This window comes from Oreochromis aureus, linkage group 7 (genome assembly GCF_013358895.1).
Source record: "Oreochromis aureus strain Israel breed Guangdong linkage group 7, ZZ_aureus, whole genome shotgun sequence".
Lineage (NCBI taxonomy): Eukaryota > Metazoa > Chordata > Actinopteri > Cichliformes > Cichlidae > Oreochromis > Oreochromis aureus.
In genome coordinates, this window is record NC_052948.1 from 50487368 (window position 1) to 50509460 (window position 22093).

A 22093-nucleotide genomic window follows, 5' to 3' on the forward strand; every position below is an offset into this window, starting at 1 on the left:
TCACACTTTATCATTAAAGAGTCAGGCATTTGGAATTATGCAGAGTAATGCTAATTCTATATCCACTAAGCCTTTCGCAACAACATACGCATTAGAATTCTTACTTTGATCACGTATGGATGAAGCCGAGAAAACCTTTGTTTTTTTCAGTGCATTGCGCAGCTCTTTAACTCCAGTATCTGCCCACCAACAGTGGGTCTGTGGTTTTTACTGCCATTGGCTTTCTACCCTGCAGATTTCCTCCCTCCAGCCATACCCGCTAGTAATTATATTCCAGAAAACCATTTCATGAGTTAGTACAACCACGGCAGTTTGCTAACACTATATTTAATTCCTCACTGTGACACAGTGTACAATTTTAAGAGTGTTTCTGCAACAGTGTTTCATACAGTTGCTGCCATAATAATTGGCTCCACATGAAAGGGGCTTTATAAAGCACATGTATTACTTTGGTCCCTAACTATTCACTTAACACTCGGAAAGAAGAGCAGAAAGTCTTGGAAAGGTACAATGCACTTAAAATGCATGTACTGTGCTAGATAAATGATGTCTGTCTCAGGTCATTGACTTGTGTCTTTTAGTGTGGGTGTGTGGAAGCTCTGTTTTGCCTCCTTCGTAGCCTTCAGTGTGCTCATTGAACTGACTTACATTAATCTCTTTCAACCAAGATGTTGCGTTTCAGATCAATGTTTCTCTCTCAGTATTTAAGCTGTACATCTCTCTGCAGATCCTTGTCCTTTAGAATTACAAATCATTTCATTCATACTCAGATATTTGATACTACTCACTTTTATATGTATGTGCATGAGTATGTGTTTCTTGAAACCTCAAATCTAGCTACTCTGCATTTCTTGGAAAACACCACTTATACTACATCTTGCAGTCTACTAAGAAATCTACTACAGTTATACAGCTATGAGTGCATTTGCATTTGTGCGCTAAATGCATTTAAATGCATGTTGATTAATGTGGCAGCACAAGCTAGAGAGTGCAGTTCAACCCAGGGGATCTGATTAAGATTACTCTGGAACCCAGCTGTCTGAAAATACAGTGAAATATCATATGATACCATATCCCATATGACAAAGGGAAATAAAAACTACAATCCCCTCCAATCTATTATTTAAAACACTTGTAAGTGTTTTCAGTTAAAGCTCCTCCAATACTGCGTTCATATTCAATCAATTATTCAAGAGTATGATTCCTCTTCAGTGAGTCTGACATAGTGATGTTGGCTGTCCAGGGATCCAGTCAGCCAAGCAGCCGAGGCCTTGCCAATCACTCCTGACGCTGACACAATGATGCTTTGGCCTCCAGCTCTGCCTGTGCTTCCTTCAGGAGGGTACACTGTCTCTGATTGGTGCAGCTGTACCCTGGCAGACACTCCATCTGCACTAGATTGCAGTGCTGAAGTGGAGATAGCTGCAATTTGGAGCAATTCTCCCAGTAATTTCGATATGTATGAGGACGATAGCTATTCGAGCTCCTCTCCACAAGACCCAGGTACTTTATTTGAAGCCTCTCTTTACCAGCCTACAGGTATATTGCTCCACCTCTCTACTTGTGCTGGTACCAGAGTCTGGTGTGGTCCATGCAGCACAGAAGGATCTTTAAAAGGGGGAAGGGATTTTTTATCTTCCAGTTGATGTACAATCTTTATGAGCAGAATCTGCTCATAAAGGAATGTCGAACGAGCACAGATGGGACGATTGAAAATTTTATTGAGGAATGACTGAATAGATCCCCTTAATGACAGTGACGCAAAAGTCTTTGAGGACCCAGCTTCTCACCATATAATTCTATTTCCAATTTTGTTTCATGCAATAATTCATTTCATCATTTGTCTTGCTTTTCTTGAGGGCTTTCAATTAAAAAGCACATAACAGCTTTCCAGTACACATAGCCGTGCGTCATTGTTCATGCCTGGTCAGACATTAGACAACAGAACAACATATAGATTAACAATTTATGAATTCAAGCACTGCCTCAACTCCTCTGAGCCAAGATAAGCACACACTTCTGCAGGGTCTCATCCTTGCTTTGCGCTTGTGCATTGTGAACAAGACTCTAAATAAGGGAGGAGGCTATGGTAACTGTGAAGAGTAGGTTTCTCTCACTGAATTAAACATATGTCAGACAGTCTAGTGCTACTTTACACAGTAAGGGTTCCTGTCTCGTTGAGAATCTCTCGATTGTCATTATCTCATCATTAACCGAGAACAGTCTTGGGAATGTTCTGCATCTATAGCACTTTTGTAAGTCAGTGTCGGTCATTATGCAAGCTTCTTTTAAAATACCTCAATTTGGCTTCTGTTTTAGCCTTAATTTTCAATTACGCAGGGATTTTTTCTTTTTTATTTGCTTAACGGTCAGAAAAAAAGTCTTTCTGTCCATATGACAACTGAGTGCACTGACTTCTTGAAAAGTCAAAGATTTCTAATGGCGCCTGGTGCTTAATTAGCGGTGACCTTTCAGCAACCTCATTACAACCAAACAGTGCTGGAGGGTCTGAAGATGTGTTGCCCTGTTGGACACTTTCCCTCTCAAGCCTCTCATTACTTTGACCTTGGAATCAGAGAGATGCTTTGCACAGTGCCCATGCTTAGCCCAGAATTGTGTCATGTGCATCTGATCAAAGCTTTCATTTCAGTGGCGTTTCAGTAATCTACTCCATGCAGTTCATGCTTTCAATAAGAACCCTCTCTCCCTCCCCGTTACGCTCTCAGACGCTTTTTCTTCTTCTTATCTAATACAATCTTTCTCCCTAGTCGGATTTCCTCCTATTCATTCTCTGGGCTTTAAAGGGACATATATCTATATAATTATATAATAAATAATAAAGATAATTTTAGCAGTATAATCCAAAACTGACAGTTTACAGATATATGATACATAAATAAGAATAAACAAAAAGCATCAGTTAAGCAAATCAAAATAAGCACAGTTCTGTATGCACTGTATTAAGTGTCAATCCTAGCAAGCTGTCATGTGCCATGTGTCAGGGGAGCACATGGGTGGACAACAGGGTAAGCTTCCATGGAAGGATCCTAAATAAGAACAAATCAAGGTCAACTTTTGGTAAATCAAATAAATTTTCAAAGAGGTCACATTTCCTTTGAATGTACAAGTAAGAAGTACAATAACTGCTCATATAACTGGAAATATTGTATCTTAAACTAAATAATTAACAAATTCCTTTACATTCATATACCCATATTGTATGGTAGTGAAGTTAACAATTAAAACTACAAGAGTAGTATATTATAGTAAATTACATTTTTTGGTCTTGCTTAATTTTAAAGTTAACAGTTTCAAACTTTGTAAAGCATAGTTTCAATCTGATTTGATTTTGAAGCTCAACTCACTAATTCCAGACTTCATAAATGTTGGGCTCAGGGTGTTAAATGTCATTTCAAGCTGTATAAATTTACAGCTTTTGATTGTTAAACTGTTTTGCTTCATTTACTTTTGAAATACCAAATCAAACCTTTGAAAACGTACTTCCCGGTTCATAGCGTAAGTTAAAATCACAAGTTATCCATTTCAAAATTGATGTTACTTTGTGTCAGGGATAATTAAATTTAACATTGTTCAACAATGTTGGTTGTCACATATCATTTCCATCACATGCTGTCATGCTGCCACACGATGTCATCCCCATTACAACACAAATTTGGGGGGAAAATGTTTGATAAATAACACAATTGAGCCAATTATATTTTGTAGTTGTGAAACTTGTGCAAGAGGGTACATGCAAACATATATACATACATATGTTATAATCATTATAGTAAAATCTACCTTTTGTTTGCAGAATATTTAATGAAATTCCAGATACAGATACGCCCAAGATCTAAATTAATCACAGATCATATCTTTAATAGTATTTACAATAGTATATTTTAATAGGAACTTATTAGTGCTCAAATTTAATAGTGCTATAAATAAACTATAACCATAAATGCACAATTTTTAGAATACGCTATCAGAAATTATATATTATTTAAATAATTTCATCAAAGGAAGTGTTTCTACACCATATGGAAAAGTGAAACATTGGGTATGTTAATTTCAGCGCATAATTTCAATGAGTTTCAAAATTTTGGACTGCTTGTTAACCTGTATGTGACTTTTTAAACATCCTATTTAGCTTGTTAGAAAATTGCATCTTCCACTGCAAAACCTTAAAGCATTGTTCTTGTGTGAATACTCCGCACCCGGTGGATCTTCATGCCGTCTGTTGCCAGTCCTTCCTGTCAAGCTGGGGCTGCTCTGCTCATTTTGTTTTACCTGAGAGCACCTCTAAATATTAATGTGGTCTTCTCCTAGAATTACATCCTTGAAGGCCTGCCAAATCTCTCAGCATTTGTCTACCTGCCTCTTTTCCTCTCCTCCACCTTCCCTCTGTGTCTCCCTTCACCACTCTTGGCTCAGTCTTTTCCACCCCGAAGGTTAATTTCTGATGATATCAGATGTGATGGGTTGTTGGCTCTCATTCTTCTCTCTCATGATTTTATGACTCTAATCTTGCCACTTGAGCAAAATCCTTTCCTTTATTTTGCCCGGTGGATGGCATTTGGAAGTGTTTAGTTTCACAAAAGCGTGAGGTTGAAAGCAAACCCGAAATCTAATACTGACATCTATGTGAGGTGGATAAATTAATCTTATGTGACGCGAGCCAACATTAAAATCAGCATGACTTCGGAGATTTAAATTTGTTGTATCGCAGCGTTTTACCTGACCTTCTTATCAGTAAAAAAAATGAATCCCGTTTAAGTCGGATAAACAAGCGAGCTGGCTTGGCTGTGGCAGGGACCTCAGCAGCAATTTTGAAGATTTATGTTTGGCACTCTCATGGTTTGGAAAAAAATACATCTGAAATGGTCCAAAAGGATAACATTCAGCCTCCTTGCACACTAACGCTGTCCTTGAAATACTCTGTGAAGTGAAGTGCTGCAAGTAAATCAAAGTAAATTAAAAAAATTAAACATTCTGAAAGACACCATAGCAAACAACCAAATGAAAATAAATCATTAGGCAAATAAACCACAATTGTAATCCGATGGAATTGAAATTCGCAGACAGAAAGCTGGAAATGAATAGAAAAATAAAACACCTTAAATGAAATAAATGAAAGCAATAATGAGCAGAATCACAGGTAGTCATCCTTTGCCTTAAGTGTTAATAAAACAATACATTCAGAAATCAGCAGGGGTTCTGCCACTGCAGTAGCATTTTTTTTACCTCCTTTCCTTGTTAAGTGTTTAATATGTTATGACAAACCATGTCCTCCACATACAGTACACTTAAAGTGGTGCAAGCTTTAAGTGTACTGTAAAAAAAGTTGATGGTACAGAACATTTGGGATTTTACACAATGCATTTTTTTTTCTAAAAACACAGAGCTAAGATATAATCAGCATCACCCGTGGCCGGCCTAACACTGTGTGCCTTCTAATGATGTTAGTTCTTCTGTTACAGTTCAGAGCAGTTTGTGTGCCTCAAACCAGAGAACAGTAATCCTAATTAATCGTATCCCTGAATAACCCGTTATTCTACACTTATGCCATCAAAGGCACTAATTCCCTACTGAATGGCAGTCAAACCTGTGGCATCTTGCTTTCACTGCCAGCTCTGCTGACTTATAGGTGTGCTTGAGCTTCAGCTGGATTTTAGTCAAAATGAATTAGTTGGGAAATGGCCTATTGATTTTAAGGTCACTGTCAGTCTACTGAGTGTTGTATTTCTCATCAAAGAAGGCCACTTTTAATTTCAGCAGTTGGATAAGGGGAAGAAAATGAATGAATAGTCCTTTAATTTTTTTGCTGATATTGCAATGAAAAGGCAAATGCAAAGTTATAGTACCAAATAATCAATAACCCACTGGACACAAGTGGTAGTTATGTTGATATGATATTCTATTTACATTTAATTAGGATAGGCTTAGGTCATATAGGCTTAGTTGGTCAAAAACGTGTTAACAATAGCACCTCTGATATTGAAAGTTACTTCTTTACCCATGTGAATGCTAACAACATGTGCAATAAGATTACTATCAGTAATCACAGGCACATGTATTATTATAGCAGACATTTTGACACCCTTGTTCTGTCCTCTGTTATGTCTGCATGAATTATTCTTTGAGCAAGTGCAATGTTTTATGCATCACATATCATATCAGGATCACATGGATCTTAATGGTAAAACACTGTCATGAAGTAAAGGAAATAAGCACAGAGCCAGCCAGTAATGAAGTGAAATAATATTACCTATCTTAAGATTATAAATCCTTTTGTTTGTATATCAGACAGTAAGAGTATATGAGCTATGTATTCTTAATGCACTGCTGATTGCTACGGTTGCTTGGTTGAACTATAGCGGAGAGGTTAGTTGGAAAGGAAAACGCCATTAGTTTTAATCAAGACTCACTGCCATGACTACATCACAGTACATCATTGTGACCTGCCAATTAGCTTTGCATCTCGCCTGTTACATCAACCTTTGCCTGTCCTCATCTATTAAAAAAAACCCATACCCAGTCATTAATAAAAGTCATGATGAGAAAATGCATAGGGTGGAGGAAGAGCTTTGCGAAACAGACAGCAGTTTGCATTGGAAGAGCTCCAAATCAAGCTCGCTAGCAGTAGCTGAACCATACAATGCAAACATGCAATTAAATTGTTCAAGCTACATTATAAGCAACATGAGCAGACTCGTCACAAAGTTAGTGTCTTACTGTGAGCTCTCACTAGCAGCAGCGGCAGGTACTCATTGTTTTTCAGAGATTTCAGCAGAGCTCAAATACAGAAGTAGAGATATTTGCAGTTATGGTGGCTTCATGTACGCAGTAGGAAAGACAATGTAAGTAGACATTAACATGATATGAAGGAAATAAAGAGATAAATTCTTTGGAGATAGTAATACATGCCATTATTACGTCTTGCTTTGATTGCTGGGTCGCACTTTGTGTTGGAGTTAGCCCTTCGTCTGGTTGGTTCAAAATGATGCTTTTTGATTTGGAACACATAAAAAGAAGAGCACATTACACATGTTCTGACTTTGCTCCACTGTCTGTGAACTTTAGAGTCCATTTCAAGTTCTTGTATTTGTTTTTAAATACTTAAATGGTATACCCCCGCCTTACCTCAGCTGCTTTACCCCTACACTCTCAGATCATCTCACTATTTGCTCCTACATATTCTGCACATTAGACGGGCACCTACTTTAGCCAATTTTAAAAATTAAAATTGTGTTATAGTTGATTTTGCAGTTTTTTATGATGCTCAATTTTATTCAATTTTGTGTGCAGCACTTGTGCAGCATGGTATGGTAATCATGTAACACCACCTTTGTCATTTTACTGAAAATTACCAACAACATCCCAACATTTTGATACAATAATTACAGCTGAGAGCTACAAGTTGCAGTTCAAACTGCTTACTACTTAAAAAGTTAATAAATGATTAAATAACATGAAAAATGGCGAACAGGTTAGATAACTAATTAATCATCTGTTGACTAAAGTGTTAGAGAAGTAGTTTTTAATACACAGTTAAACATGCTTGACTTTTGTCAAATAATACTAAAATAATAAAAAATAATTAACAAATTAACAAATTTGGGGAAAATATTAATTAATATTATTAAGTATTTAATAACAGATACATTATTTAAACATGAGGTAAAAGTAAAAAAAAATTGGTAGACAGATTCCAGTTTATTAGCATAAAATTAGATTAAATAAGAATCTATTCAGTGTTTGTTGTGTTGGATCAGAAAACTAGTGTTTTGTATTTGAAGGACATTGTAGGTTTTGTGTGTTTGTTTTTCCTGTCTATTGAACATATAATATTAATCCTGCATGATCATTTGTTTAAACCTTTAAACTTCCTCTGCTTTCTCACCTGCGTGTTTGTTATATTCATTATATATACGGTTCCTGTTTTATCACACATGTTATACTGAAACTGATAGCAAACCATTCTTAAATAGTTAAATGCTGTATTTGTATTTTGTTTTACTTGTATGCCATTGAATGCCACTTCAGTGGTATCCCATTAATTGTGCATCATGTGCATGGCAGTAGTACTTGGGATCAAGTTAGTCAGCAACCACGAACACACACCAGAGATTTAAAAGAAGATGGTAATATCACAACTGGCTTTTATCTGTACCATTTAGAAAGACCAGCTGATTTATATTATAATATTTTCACATTATGCAACAAGGTCACTTTTAATATTGCTTTTTGAAGCAGATGAAAAAAGACCAACTTCCACTTAAAACTGTTTTGCTGCAGTATGAGACGCCCCTGATTGAGAAAGAGAATTATAAAGTACACATATTTTGCAGCGGATTAGCATTTAATTATATGTTGTATTGGAACACTGCAATAACAAGTTTCTCTCTTTTGCTCATCTCTGCCACTCAACAGCTCTGTTGGGCTGCCAGACTAACAGCATTGCCGCCCGTCGTGATCCTTCATTCTATAGCTTTGTGTGTTAACTCTGCCTAATTAAATATGACCCTTGACCTTGAAATAGTAAGAAATATCCTCCCAGTTTACAACTTCATTTAGTGATGTCACGCTTCAGTGTCGAGTGTCATGGATTAGCAGTATAATTCTTTTTTTTTTTATGCTGTCATCCTACAAACCATTTATCGATTCTGCACAGCCACATCTTCACACCTGCAGCCATGCTGAACCACCTCCATCTGCGGGCACCGCGAGACAACTTCCATTAAAGCCGTCGAATTTAATTCAGCGAAAATGCTGGAGGTCTTGAATATGCGGCTCAGTGAGCTTTTGTCTATTCAGAAACCCATAAGACTCAAAGGAAACAATATGTATTAATAATATATTGCAAAATGTATCTATCTTCAAAGATGAAGCAAGTGACTCCTAGCAGCAGTAATGAGGGCGCTGTGGGCAAAGTGAACAAACATTCCCAAGATCATTATTCCCAAGTTAGACTCAGCCTGGGGAACGCTACCGTGTGTTTGCTGCTGAATAAATAGTACTACTGAAGTGTTCGTTCAGCTAAAGAATATTCTGTATTCACTCTCAAAATGCTTTTGAATATTGTGAAATCAGGCTCATATGCACTTGTTCGATCGGTCAAAAGCAGGGTGTGTGTGTAAGGCTTCTTAACAAGCCTGAAAGATCTAGGACCATGTTAGCCCCCACGTTTCAGGCCATATCTCATTTGATCTAGAGGCAGTCAGAACAGCCACCATTCACAGTCAAAATACGAGTGTGTAAGGGGAAAAGATTTTCCACTTTCCAGTTCTGTATATTGTGCATGGGGAAAAGGTTTATGATATTACCAGAAGAACATGTATTAATTAGAATACATTTTTAAAGTGTCTACATGCCATCTTCCTGTTTATGATAAATAATATCAAGTTTCTAGAACAACTGACTGATTCGAATTTGCAAGAGGAAAGTTTTCAAACGGGCAAAGCAATGTCAGAGGTGTGACAGTTAATCATAAAATTCTTTTGCTTTTGTGTCCCACCAAATGTCACAGTTGGCTCCGAGGGAGCAGCAAGCCAGAGAGTTCAGCGCACACCTGTCTCTGTTTTTCTCCCTCCACTCCTATCTTTTGATGACAAGGGGAGAACCAACGATAGCAAGCCCTTTGTATTCCCTAAGAGGAGACGACAGCAAGCTTTTTCACTAGACGCGTGTTCGCAAACCCTTCAACCAGCCTAGCCTCTGATGGCAAAGGGCAGAGGAACTGTCCTTGTGGCTATGGAAATAACCGCTCCTCTTCGAGCGCCTGCTCCCACCCCGCACATCCACAATCTCTGTAGAATAAAACTGCTTGACAGGAAGAATAAGGAAAAGACAGCGATGGAGTAAAAGAAAGACAACATGAGGGAGAGGTTGAGTTATCGTGGGAGGGTTAGAGGAGGAGGAGGAGGAGATGGAAGAGTGCTGCTCCTTTTCTCCTTTTTCTACCGAAACAGTCTCAGGAGCTGCCCCCCAGCAACAGAGGGAGAAAAGCATGATGAATAATTAACTTCGAGAAATGTCACAAACGGCAGAGAGAAGTGTAATCATTCCTCTGTTGGGTTTAGAGATCTGGGGGTTTTTTTATTCTTTTTCTTTTATGCCCCGTAGAGCTGCATGCACTGAGACTCTGAGAGCAGGACTTTAACCCTAAAAGCATCAAATACATTCCCCTACACATTTTTCAAATAAAAGCAAATAAATCATTAATATTTGGCCCTTTTAGCAAGTATCACAAAGGCATCTCACAGAGGTCTTCTGCATTTTTAATCAAACCATTGATGTCAGTCTCATTAGCTCTAAAATCACATTTAGGGAGCGAGAGCCTCTGATGGTAATGGTTTAATCAATGTCAGGAAGGCTTGAGCTTTGCTTCCTTTTAGTTTGGGAGAAGCGGAACATGCCCTCTCAGAATGAATAAAAGATAAAAAAAGACAAATTAGTGTCTTCATGTTCTAAACAAGCTAAATTTGTCCTATATCCCAGAAACCTGTTGTGAAAATGAGTTATAGATTACCATGACCTAGTTTAATGAGATAATTCGGGTTATATATATCATTTTATTGTCATTTTCATACATTTATCGCCAAAGAGGATCGATAGCTGGCTTCCATATTAGTGCGTTTTAAATTTAACGTTGGCCTGCTTTTCATATATTTAGCCGAGAACACTCTTTGTCTTCTGTTTACCTGATGTGCAGTCAGCTGGATGTAGATGTTTAAGGCGCAGAACTTTTCAGCTTTGCAACTTTGTTGGTAAAGACATTCTGAAAAATAAATAAGGACATCGATAATTGAAAAGCAAAGAATGCTTATAGATTGTTCTTCCATCATTGTGCAATCAGGCACGCTCTAAATGAGATTCCCTGTCAGTAAACACATTGATTGTTCAAAATAAGAGGATTTTGCCGGTATTATTTGTCCTCTTTTCATTACACAGAGTAATTATCCCTGTACGGGTAGTTTTGTATAATGTAGAGATCCATCTTATGTAGAAAGGTTAAGGAACATTGCTACCCATTTATATTGTGTTTGAAGTGCTGGATAGCATTAGTAGGGGGGTGAAGAGCTGGGGTCGATTACCTCACCAGGACATTTTTTCTAGCGTCATAGAAACTGGTATCGATGTCCTTGCTTTGTTGGTGATGGAGATACTTTCAGTAAGCTCACATTCATTTCTGATTTGCAGGAATGTTTGATTTAAACATTTATAGTAAAAGGTATCAAAACTAGATGTTAACCAAGGTGGCCTTGAAAGGGCTGTAACTTTTGAAAACACCAGCAAATAGGAAAAATGCTGCAAAAGTGCACAAAAAAATGGAAGTTGAATAAAACACAACGGAAATAGAAGAAAATGCTGCGAAAGTTCACAAAAAAAACAAATCACAAAACACTGTATTTGTGGTTTTTGGGGGGGAGACAATAATGTGACACAAGCTAACAGTAAACAGCTAATAGCAAATATGTGTCTACAGTAATAAATACATCGTGAGTAAAACACACATTACCTTGCTTCTTTTTCTGTCTCACAACACCAAAGAATCCTCCGCTTCTTTTAAACGTGTCTCAGTGCTTAAATCCTTTTCATGTGTTGGTTTCTCTCATTTCTACAGCTGTTCCGTCACATTAATGTCTCCCCAAAAACACTTCTATTGGGTCTTGTGAAGTTTTTTTCTTACTTCCGATGTGTCTTTTTAAACTTTTTGGTGTGTTTTTTTCTGTTTCTGTTGTCTTTTATTAAACTTCCTGTTTGCTTTTCCAGCATCTTTCTGTTTGCTGCTTTTTTCTTAAGTTGCAGTGCATCTGACCTCTCAGGGACACCGTAGTACAGGACCGTTCTATGAAACCTCACCAACAGGACTAACCAGTCTACTCTACCATGTTATTAGTGTTTGAAGTATGAGAAAGTTCCACATTGGGCTTATCGTATAACTATTGTAATTTTTTTTCATGACTACATCATCCAGTTCGTCTAATGTTTTCTGACGTACCAAAACATTTTTGAATTTCTTTTCCCAGCCAACTATGTTCAGTTGCGCAAAACCATGAGTGTACTAACAGACAGCTTGGGTTCTGTTGGTAATTTGAAATGTTTTATATTTAAATGGAATAGTTGTCAGTCTGTCAGTCCACCACTTTAGTCCAAACTGAAATCTCTCAGCAACTATCAGATGGGTAGCCATGAAATTGGTACACACTTCAATAATGCCCAGAGGCTGAACCTTACTGAATCTTGATCTCCTATGTTCTTCTAGAACTGCCATCATATCCGTCCAGTACTCTGTTTTGTGACCAATTAGGACAAAGCTACAACATCCCTCACACCCTCGGGTGACAGCTGTACATCCACAGACAGTATGGCTGCATGACATAGGAAAATATAACTGCTGATTAGTTGTACCTGAGTGACTCGGGTTAGCTGCCCAGCAGGCACCCTGTCACTCAAAGTGACCATATCTCTAATAATGCAAAACTTTAAGACTTAAAATTTGGGGTTTTGGAGGGGTGTAGCCTATCCCAACTGTCATAGGGCAAAGAGCGGGATACACTCTGGATGGGTGAGAGAAAACCATTCACACTCTCATTCAATCTCACATCCACACCTAGATTTACCATTTAACCTAACAGATATGTGGGAGGAAGCCAGAGTCCCTGGAGAAAACCCACACAGCGAAAACATGCAAAATCCACAGAGAAAGGAGCTTAGCCTGCATGTGCATTTAAAACTAGGACACTCTTGCTGTGCAGCAACCACTATAGCTGCAAACAGATGAGCTGGGAAGCATCATCCTTTGTGGAGGTGGCTTTAGCAGAAAATGTTTGTACCACGTTAACATGTGAGTCTACGGAAGAGCGGGTCGCCTCTGGTCAGTCGAGCAACTGCAGTTTTTTGGCATTGGCTTCATTTTTCAGCCTCACAGGCTTCCACAATGTAGCACTACCAACCTTGACCTCACCGATCTCATTCTGCTTCTATACATGAAAAGCAATTCAAATCTAAATATTTAACTGGCTCTGAAATAAAATCATATCGTATCTTTTCTCTTTTTTTGGCATTGTTATAGAAAACCACATTTATTTTCAGCTATTTGTACTGAAGACCTAATTATTGCATTTCCCATGTATATATACATGTGTTTAGTCTCTGGTCAGTTGTAACATTTTAATAATAACGGGCTGCAGAAAGGATACAGTACATCAAAATAGATAATGATATGCCACTATAGCTAGAACAAAGGGAACAAAGAAAGCATGCCCTAATTGCTCGTGTGAAGCGCGCAGGAGGACAGGAGGACAAGTTTTCTGACGGCCTCCTTTGCTTCTCTTAAATGGCAAATCAGCGAGAAGAGAGAGAATCTCTGCCCCAACGGAGCAATCAGCATGTTAATACTGAAGCAAAACACCTCAAAATCCTCCCATGTACCAGAATCCATTTTTAAATAAGCTAACAATAACATTTAATTAACAGAGAGAGTTACACCTGAGCATTTAGATTTTAACCAAAGAAGTCTCTGTTGTTATTTCACTTGTCTTCCTCTTTAATTATTCTGAATTGGAGTCTTGCTGAGATTCTCTGGGGCTTTAATTAGGGACTGAATTAAAGTTATGTAAATACAGTTGGAAGCCGTAGAGTCTTTAAATAGAGTTGTGTTGCATCTGGCATTCCCCCCACCCGAAAGAGAAAACATCCTAAGTCTTTCTTTTGAAGTTTGTCAAATCACTCTGGGGTACTTTTCCCTTAGGTGTTTGTGTGGATTGATACTTTTTCTCAAAGGGTTATGACACAAAAACTATTTCTGCGAATGTGCCGGGTTGTTCTGTCTGAAGGCATGTGGAAAAACAATAATGTGTGTCGCGTTCTCGCTGTGTTTTTCCTGCGTATAATCCCGAGCATTCGTATACTCGTACAAAACTTTTAACTATTCACCGGAAAACCGCACGCATAAGGTTACCTGCCTATGACTGTATTAATAACTGATTCTCCACCTCCAATTTGCTGATCTACTGTGAAAATGAAAAGAACGGGATCAACCTCCCATTGGGCTAGATTAAATCCAAACTAAGTGCCTGGGCCCAGACTGCGAGCTTCTGTCTCTGAATAATAATGGGTTCTTTCAGCTGTGTTTGTCATCAAATTAGCCCTCTACTTCAGTCGAGGCACTCTCAGAGAGCAATTCTCGACAGCGATGGAATTCAAATTAGGCCGAGTCAGTTTGAGGTTTGTAAGCTTTAAAAAGGAGAATGAGTTTCATTTGTGGAGGTGATGATTGCCGTAGGAGGTATAATGACAATGTTTAGGTTCATAAAAACAAAAGAAAAAACGTCTTCCTTCCTGTGGTGAAGTACCTTTGATGGTGATTTTGAGTCATGTTACGGGACAGACAGTAAAACAAACCCTAAACCGGAAATTGTAGCCTGCAGCATGCTCCACATGCGCTAAATCCAACCCTTATTCCAAACCATAAAGCCTTTGAAGCTCTTCCATCGGTGCATGCGCTCATTTCAATTTTTTTTCCTCTCTCTTTTTATTCTCTCACATAAACACTAACAGTACAGAGTGCACTTATAAACATAGCGGAGGATGTTTAACAAACTCTTGAGGCAAAGTTCACTTTTGTTTGTCTTCCTGCCTTGTATTTAGTATTAAGTGGACCTAGACAGAGTTCTTCCTGCTTCTCTGTGCCTGACACTATGTAACATGTAGCTTTGATCAGCTCAGGAGAGGAAAACCTGCCCTGGGAAGCGCCATCACTACAACGCAGCAGGGGGGGCACGTAGAGCAGGAGGGGGCAAGGAAGAAGGGAGGGCAACCCTGTTTTCCCTCTGGCACTTTCTGTCTTGCATACATTCGTTTAAGGATTTAGCAATAATTAAAAGATCCATCCGGGGGATCGAGAGAACGATGACAGGCGTGAATCTAAAACAGCTGAAAGGGTTGAACATGGACTGTGAGTTTATAAAGAGGTCTTTGGAATATGTCTTGGATATGAAAGCAATGCACAAACTTAGAACGTATTGACAACTTAAGATTTTCTTGAAACTGAAAATGCTTTTTGGATGCTGTTTTTGATTTGCAAAGAGTTTCCAATCAAGTACATTTCTTCCATTTGATTCTGACCCGTAATGAGCTGGGACTTCACACGTCAGTAAAATCAGACTTAATCGGGATTTAACCGAAACTGCGCCTCATGCCCAGTTACATGTATTGATCTGATTCTTGCTATAGATAAAATTGTGTTTATAATAGCAGCTTATTTTTTGTTAATACCTCCCTCACTTTCTTTTTTGAATATCACAGATCTGATAAGAATTGAAATGATTGCGTTCATGACATGTGAGAGTTTAAACAGTGTTTTATTAGTGCATTTGGAACAAATGTAAAGCAAATTACAGTCATGTGAAAAGGACTCTATGCTGGCCTGTGAAAATGTAATTACACTCCATGATTTAATAGCTTCTAGAACCGCCTTTAGTAACAACACCTTGACTTAGTCATTTACTGTATGACTCTATCAGTCTCTCATTGTGGAGGAATTTTGTATCACTCTTCTTCACATTGTTTCAGTCCACTGAGGTTTGCTGCTGGTTTGGTTTGAGGTCTGGACTTTGACTGGGTCATTGTGACACCTTGATTCCTTTCGCTTGTAGATTTGCTGCTGTGCTTGGGATAATTGTCCTGTTGCATGACCTAATTTTGGCCAAGCTTTAACTATCAAACAGATGGCCTCACATCTGAGTCTCGAATACCTCACTGACTGCAGACTGTCCAGGCAGCGAAAAACCCCAAAATCATCACCGTTCCATCACCATGCCTGACAGTTAGTATGAGGTGTTTGTGCTGATGTGTTGTCTTTGGTTTTTGCCAAACTGGGAGCTGTGTATCATGACCAGACATCTCCACTTTGGCCTGTCCAAAGGAGAAGTCTTGCTGTGTCTTGGTTGTTCAGTCTTCATATAATTGTCCTGACATGAACTTTAACATTTAACATGTCATCTGAGGCCTGTAGAGTCTGCGATGTAGCTTAATGATTTTTTCCACTTTCTCTGGGACAGTCAGTCCTTGGAAGATTGGCGTTGTCTTAACACATACCTGAATGCTCCAGATCAATTAATCAAGGGCAGTTGAGTATCGGCACTTGGCTGAAACTTACCTCATTAATTCCTTATGATAGCAGTAAAGGTGTACTTAGTTTTTTTTCACAGCATCTTGTGAAAAAGTACTTCTGAAAATAACTGTAGGTGAGCCCAGGATTTACAAATCTTTATTTTTCTATCATCCAGGGAGCAGCGATGTTGTGAAATTTGCATTTAATAATGCATCCTTTGATGATGAAATGATAAGTTTATGGCTGAGTATGCTTGTTTTCCAAGACAGCAAGGGGAAATAATCTAGAAATTGATTTACGGGGCATTGGTACCCTCTTCTTTTGAAGAAAGACGATCTTCTCCTCTTAAAGTAAGACACTGTCCTGGATAAGGCTGTCAAGCCTTGCAAGCACATGATAAAATACAAAACGGAGCCTTTCTGCTTTGAGAAATTCGGGACATCGCCACCTCATCTTGGAGCCTTCAAAATAATGTCAACTGGTAATCAATAGACTTTGGTGATTCAAGTGGCTAAATATCCATACTGAAAAGTCATGCTAAACATAAACAAGGTTCTTATAAATAAACCAATGAACATGATCAATACGATTTTGAACTACACTTGAAGTGGGGTCAGTGTCTGGTGCCATTCATTTAAGAAGAGAAACGCTGATGGATTCAATAGATTCAGCTGGGTTCTCTAACTTCCAAGCAATCAGCAGGGTGAGCAGTCCACACCCACACACACTTTGAAAAGAAACTCTAATCTTGTTTTGGAAAGAAACCCTACACATGCAGGGAGAGACTCTAAATGGGACAAAAACCATGTTACAGCTTATTTCCAGAAAATGTATGGCATTGAGAGGCTGCTGAAATAGCTTTATATTGCTTGCTGAGAATAACGGCAGTACTTGGTAATGGATTATTTTGGTCTGTGTCTCGCTCTTTTTTCTCCCTGCAGGGCTAAAGCAGATCCATGCCCTGTCCATCCAGGGGAACTATGAGCTACGTATCGACCTGGAGGACTTTGAAAATAACACAGCGTACGCCCAGTATGGCACCTTTGGAGTGGGCCTCTTCTCGGTGGACCCCGATGATGACGGATACCCTTTGACTGTAGGAGACTATTCAGGCAATGCAGGTATGTGCTGTGTACTGAGTGAACTCATTAAGGCTTTTCTTGGAAGACATACTGTGCACTCTGATTAGTATACGCCATTTTTGTTTTGCACGTATTATTTTTTTTCCCCTTCGTTCAACCTAATTGCAAACACAGCAGTGGGCGAAAGTCCAGCCAACGCCCCTTGTATTCTGCATTCCAGCAAATATAACAGCGCGTTATTTTTGCAGTGCAGTAGACGTGTCCACTTGTTAAGCCTTGCAGAGAGTTGCTCAGAGTGAGGGACTGCTAGTGTCTGTTTCTCTGCTCACTCACCATGAGATTCAAGCCAGCTACCTGTCACCTTGATTAAATTACTGCCAATTAATTGCCGTGCTTGACCTGCAGCGTAAACAAAAAAAGCTGCCATTGAAATGAAGAAGCAATTTAAAGAAGCTTTGGGGAGCAGTGCTTTGAGAACAGACAGAGAGAGAATGGGGACAGATATGAGAGCAGGGAGGAGAGATGGAAGATAGGAAGGAGGGCGACCGGAGGAAACTGGGATGGGAGAACTAGGGGGACAGGTGTGGGAGAAAAAGAGGTAAATAAAAATGAGGATAGAGATATTTAAGGGACAGAGAAGGCACTGAAGCGAAGGAGGAAAAGAAAAATGGGTTGTATGTATTGGGGGGGGGTTCTCCTCAAGCTAGCTCTGCTAAAATTCCTGTAAAGCTCCAGGCCTGTCCTCTTCAAAGCCTGACCTTGAACTCATTTGCCTGCTGGACATTTGATTCCAGTCAAATTATGGCTACTCCAATTCTCTCGGGATAGTCACGCTCTCACGTCAGCTTCCCCCACAGCAGCTCTGCTGTTATTATTAGTAGTATTTTCCATAGCTCTGGCTGCTTTTGATCAGCAGACAGGTGCTCATTTCTACTGGGAGCAACTGGATCTTAATGGGCATCAGAGGAGGCTGCCGGCCCCCAAGCCACCCAAGTGGCATCCTCTGCCATGTAAATGAGCCTGTATTTTGCGCACCCCCACCCCTCCCCTTTCATCCTAGCTCTGGACATCATTGTACTGTTGACACCAGTAAGCTTTTTTTTTTTTTTCCCCTTGTTCTACTCCCCCACTATCTAATTTCTCCTAACATCAAGCAGCACACAACATGAATATCAGACATGCCTGTCAAATTATTTTTCCTACCGAGCGGTTACCATAGTAATGCCAAATAGCGAGTGGAGCAGGGCAAAGTGAGAGGGTAAGAAGCTGTGCGGCCACATCCTGGGCAATTAAGGGCTGTTTGATGCCCTGACGAGCTGTTAGGCTTCACCTGATGACTGGTGAGCACTCTTTCATTCTGCTCACCACTTTATCCCTCTATCCATTTCTAGTCACAGTGTGAAGCCTGCTTTTTAAAAAAAAAAAAAAATTGAAGGGGCAAAGACTGGAGGAAATGTATGGGGAGATTATTGAACATTATGAGCTCTTTCAACATCCATTTGCAGGAAACTTTTGGTCTACCGCAGCATCTGCAAGGGCGTTACTTTCATTTTGCCGGTGAATTTACAGCAGCGGCTCGCAAAACAGTTGTCAGTGCAAGAGGATTTGCCAGTAATAAATCTTTAAATAGTCAGAGCGATATTTTCAGCTGTGTGGATCAGATTGACCTTTCAGACCACTATTAGGTCCACTTAGGTGATGCAACTCGGCTGCGCCTCATCCCTGCAGTGGTCTTTCATCACTGCCATAATCACAATGAGAGGTTATGGGAAAGAATGCCCTCTTATAGAATAAGTACGCTTTTAAAGCTTTTTGAAGCTGTTACAAAAGTTACATTATTATACTAAATTTCTTAAAGTGGACAAAATACCCTGACTTAGCAAAAGACTGAGGGGCAGGATGCAGGGTAAACACACACCACATAAACAAACACAAAGACATAACCGGAATGAGGGAACAGAGGGCAAGGGAATATGAAAACACTCAGACCTCGAGGGAGGAAAAACAATATGGCCGTACCTAAAACCATGACATCAACATATGTGAGACAGACCATTTAGTATGTCTCATCTATCATCTGAAACATTTGTATCCATTAACAACCTAATGAAATCATTTGGGGAGTGTTATTAAAAGGTCGCCACAGAACCTTTGATTAACTGCCTACAAAGCCGTCGACCTACTGCTTCAGCTAATGACAAGAAATACTCGGGAGGACACTGGAGCTGTATTTTTATTCTTTTATCTCTTTCTCTCTGCAAAACAAAAAAAAGATTAATTGAAAAGTTATGAGGTCTTTTGAAGTTAATCGCTTGTGTATATGTCTAATTACTGGTTTCTAAACCAAGAATGTTTTGATGAAAGACGAAAAGGAGATATTATTTCAGTAACACTTTATAATACATAACGTGACTAAGAGAGTAAATCCCAATGGAATTCAATGGAATTTCACTTTAATTTATTTGAACAACAATGCAATTATATTATTTACCTACAAATACAAACAAGTTAGGTTTTTGCAGGGAACAAAGATATAATTATAATGTAAGTAAATTTAAGTACTGTGTGAGTAATTTTGAGTTGTTTTCACTTCTATGGTCATTTAGCAATGACATCAAATTAATTATGTCACATCATAAATACGGTGTACTTTTTGGGCCACAGGCCATAATATGGAGTTTTTTTAATCAAGAATTAATTAAGAAAAAACAGGTCCCATCAAAATATGAAGGCTCATGACATAATGATAGAGAGAAACCCTTTTTTTTTTAACAATGACTGTTCAAACACCCTCGTTTCCTGTAAAATATCTGATAATTAGGCAAAGTTTTGCCACTACATAATATAGTCTGTGCTCCAAAAGGTACAGTGTGCTTACAATGTACGATGGAAAAATATTGTTTGTTTTTCCACAAAATTACCAAGAAATGATGCAGTGCTGAAGATTTTCTTACTGTGCGATTTGGATCTCGTTTCTCATAAAATACCCAGAACTTCCTACCTTTAAGTATTTGTAGGCAAATATAATTAAACTGTAGTTTAGTTTAAAATGCAGTTTAAATTTCATTTAATTACAGTTGAATTACACTCTTAGACGCAGACCATATTATTATGAAGTTACAGATTCATCTGTGTTGTTTTATTCATTAACTTCAGTTTTACAACTATTTTGTGGGTACTGACGCATTCAAATTTAATTGCTGTTTTTTCTTTTCTTTTTTTAGGTGATTCTCTGTTGAAGCACAATGGAATGAAGTTCACCACCAAAGACAAAGATAACGACCACTCGGAGAATAACTGCGCCTCCTTCTACCACGGCGCGTGGTGGTACCGAAACTGCCACACCTCCAACCTTAACGGCCAGTACCTGCGCGGTCAGCACACCTCCTATGCCGATGGCATTGAGTGGTCCTCCTGGACTGGCTGGCAGTACTCCCTCAAATTCTCCGAGATGAAGATACGCCCGACCCGCGACCCAGAGAATAAATGAAACTGACACGAGAAGGAAAAAAAAAAAAGAAGAAGAAAATTTTCAAACATTACAAACCACAGTTTCTGACAGCTTGATGGAGTTACTTGTCTCGATATTGTTTATTCACTAAAACGTGCATCTTTGACTTTAGTTGACTCTGCTGTTTTCTCGTGATGTCTCTCTTCCATTTTTTTGCTCCTCTTCCTCACTCACTCAGCTACTAGTCACCCTGGCTACCTTAATCCTTCCTGTGGTCCCATTCTTCGAGAAACTGAATAACCGGGATGCCCTTATTTTGAACGTTTAGTTCACAAAAACAGCTTACCAGAGCCCTGAACCAACAACAGTCCACTGCTCCGGGTCTGTCAATGTGGTCCAGCCCCCCTCTGAAGTAAAATGGGCCCCCTTGACATGAACCTGACCTAACCTGTGCTGACATGGCACTCAGTTACACTGCCCACTCCTGTACAACATGTGAAGACAACCCCCGTTCACAAAACATGAAGACAGAAGATAGAAATTATTCAGCCCTGCAAACCCCACCCCCACCCTCTGCAAAGAAAGTCTCAAGTTTTACCAGGGAGAAGGGGACAGGGCAGTGGTGCACTACGTCACATTTACATCTTTGATCTGTCCGAATGAGCCCCGGCAGGGAAAGTGGCGAGAAGTACGGGCGCTCCGATAATGAGAGCGAGACGGAGAAAACGAGGAAACAATTTGACAGGAGCTAAATTGGTGGAAAGAAAGGGGGAGCAGAGTGAATCAAACTGGGGAGATGAAGTAGGTGAAGAAGAAGAAAAAGAAGAAGAGGTGCAAGGATGGAAAAAAAAGAAGAGACAGCGGAGGATCTCATTCATCTGACTTGGACCATTAGGGAGCATATTGGGCACTTTGTCTGATCTGCCTGCCAGCTGAGTACTGGCCAACTGATGCAGCACTCACAGATGGTAACCCAGCACTTTGTGTGTGTGTGTGTGTGTGTGTGTGTGTGTGTGTGTGAGAGAGAGAGAGAGAATGTGTGTGTGCCTGAGACAGAGAGAGACAGACAGACAGAGTTCTCTAACACTATCAATTTCCTGTCACGGGTTCAGTAGAGCATCTCGATTGACTACAATGTTTAGCACAGACAGACTAAGCATGATGCACGGCTGGCTTACCTGCACTCTGTCCAACTAAGTAGCTGAAATACGCCTGCAAGGGATGTAACGAATTAAAGCAGGAAAAGACAACAACTTAGAAGAAACTGATGGAGCCACCGAAAGAGACCCGAGGAAACTTCACGCCCCCCTTTCTTGTTTGTCCTCTCTTTTGTAACTTTTTTTTCCTCTCTCTGTTGTTTCCAGATGATTATTGTGGAATCGGTTTGTGCGATACGGTTTTTTCTTGCCATGCAAACGGAGCGAAAGTTGCTATAAAATA

General features: G+C 39.3%; 1 protein-coding gene across 6 annotated transcripts in view; it reads left to right on the forward strand.

Moving 5' to 3' along the window:
• The window catches only part of fibcd1b (fibrinogen C domain containing 1b), a 137620-nt gene extending 115782 nt beyond the window's left edge, over positions 1-21838 (forward strand). For all 6 annotated transcript variants that reach the window (XM_039614351.1, XM_031754626.2, XM_031754627.2 and 3 more), the window contains 2 exons: positions 17062-17241; positions 20427-21838. In XM_039614351.1, coding sequence (XP_039470285.1) covers positions 17062-17241; positions 20427-20692 — 446 coding nt within the window. In that variant the 3' untranslated portion in view covers positions 20693-21838. The remainder of the gene's footprint in view (positions 1-17061; positions 17242-20426) is intronic.
• Positions 21839-22093: the final 255 nt, after the last annotated feature.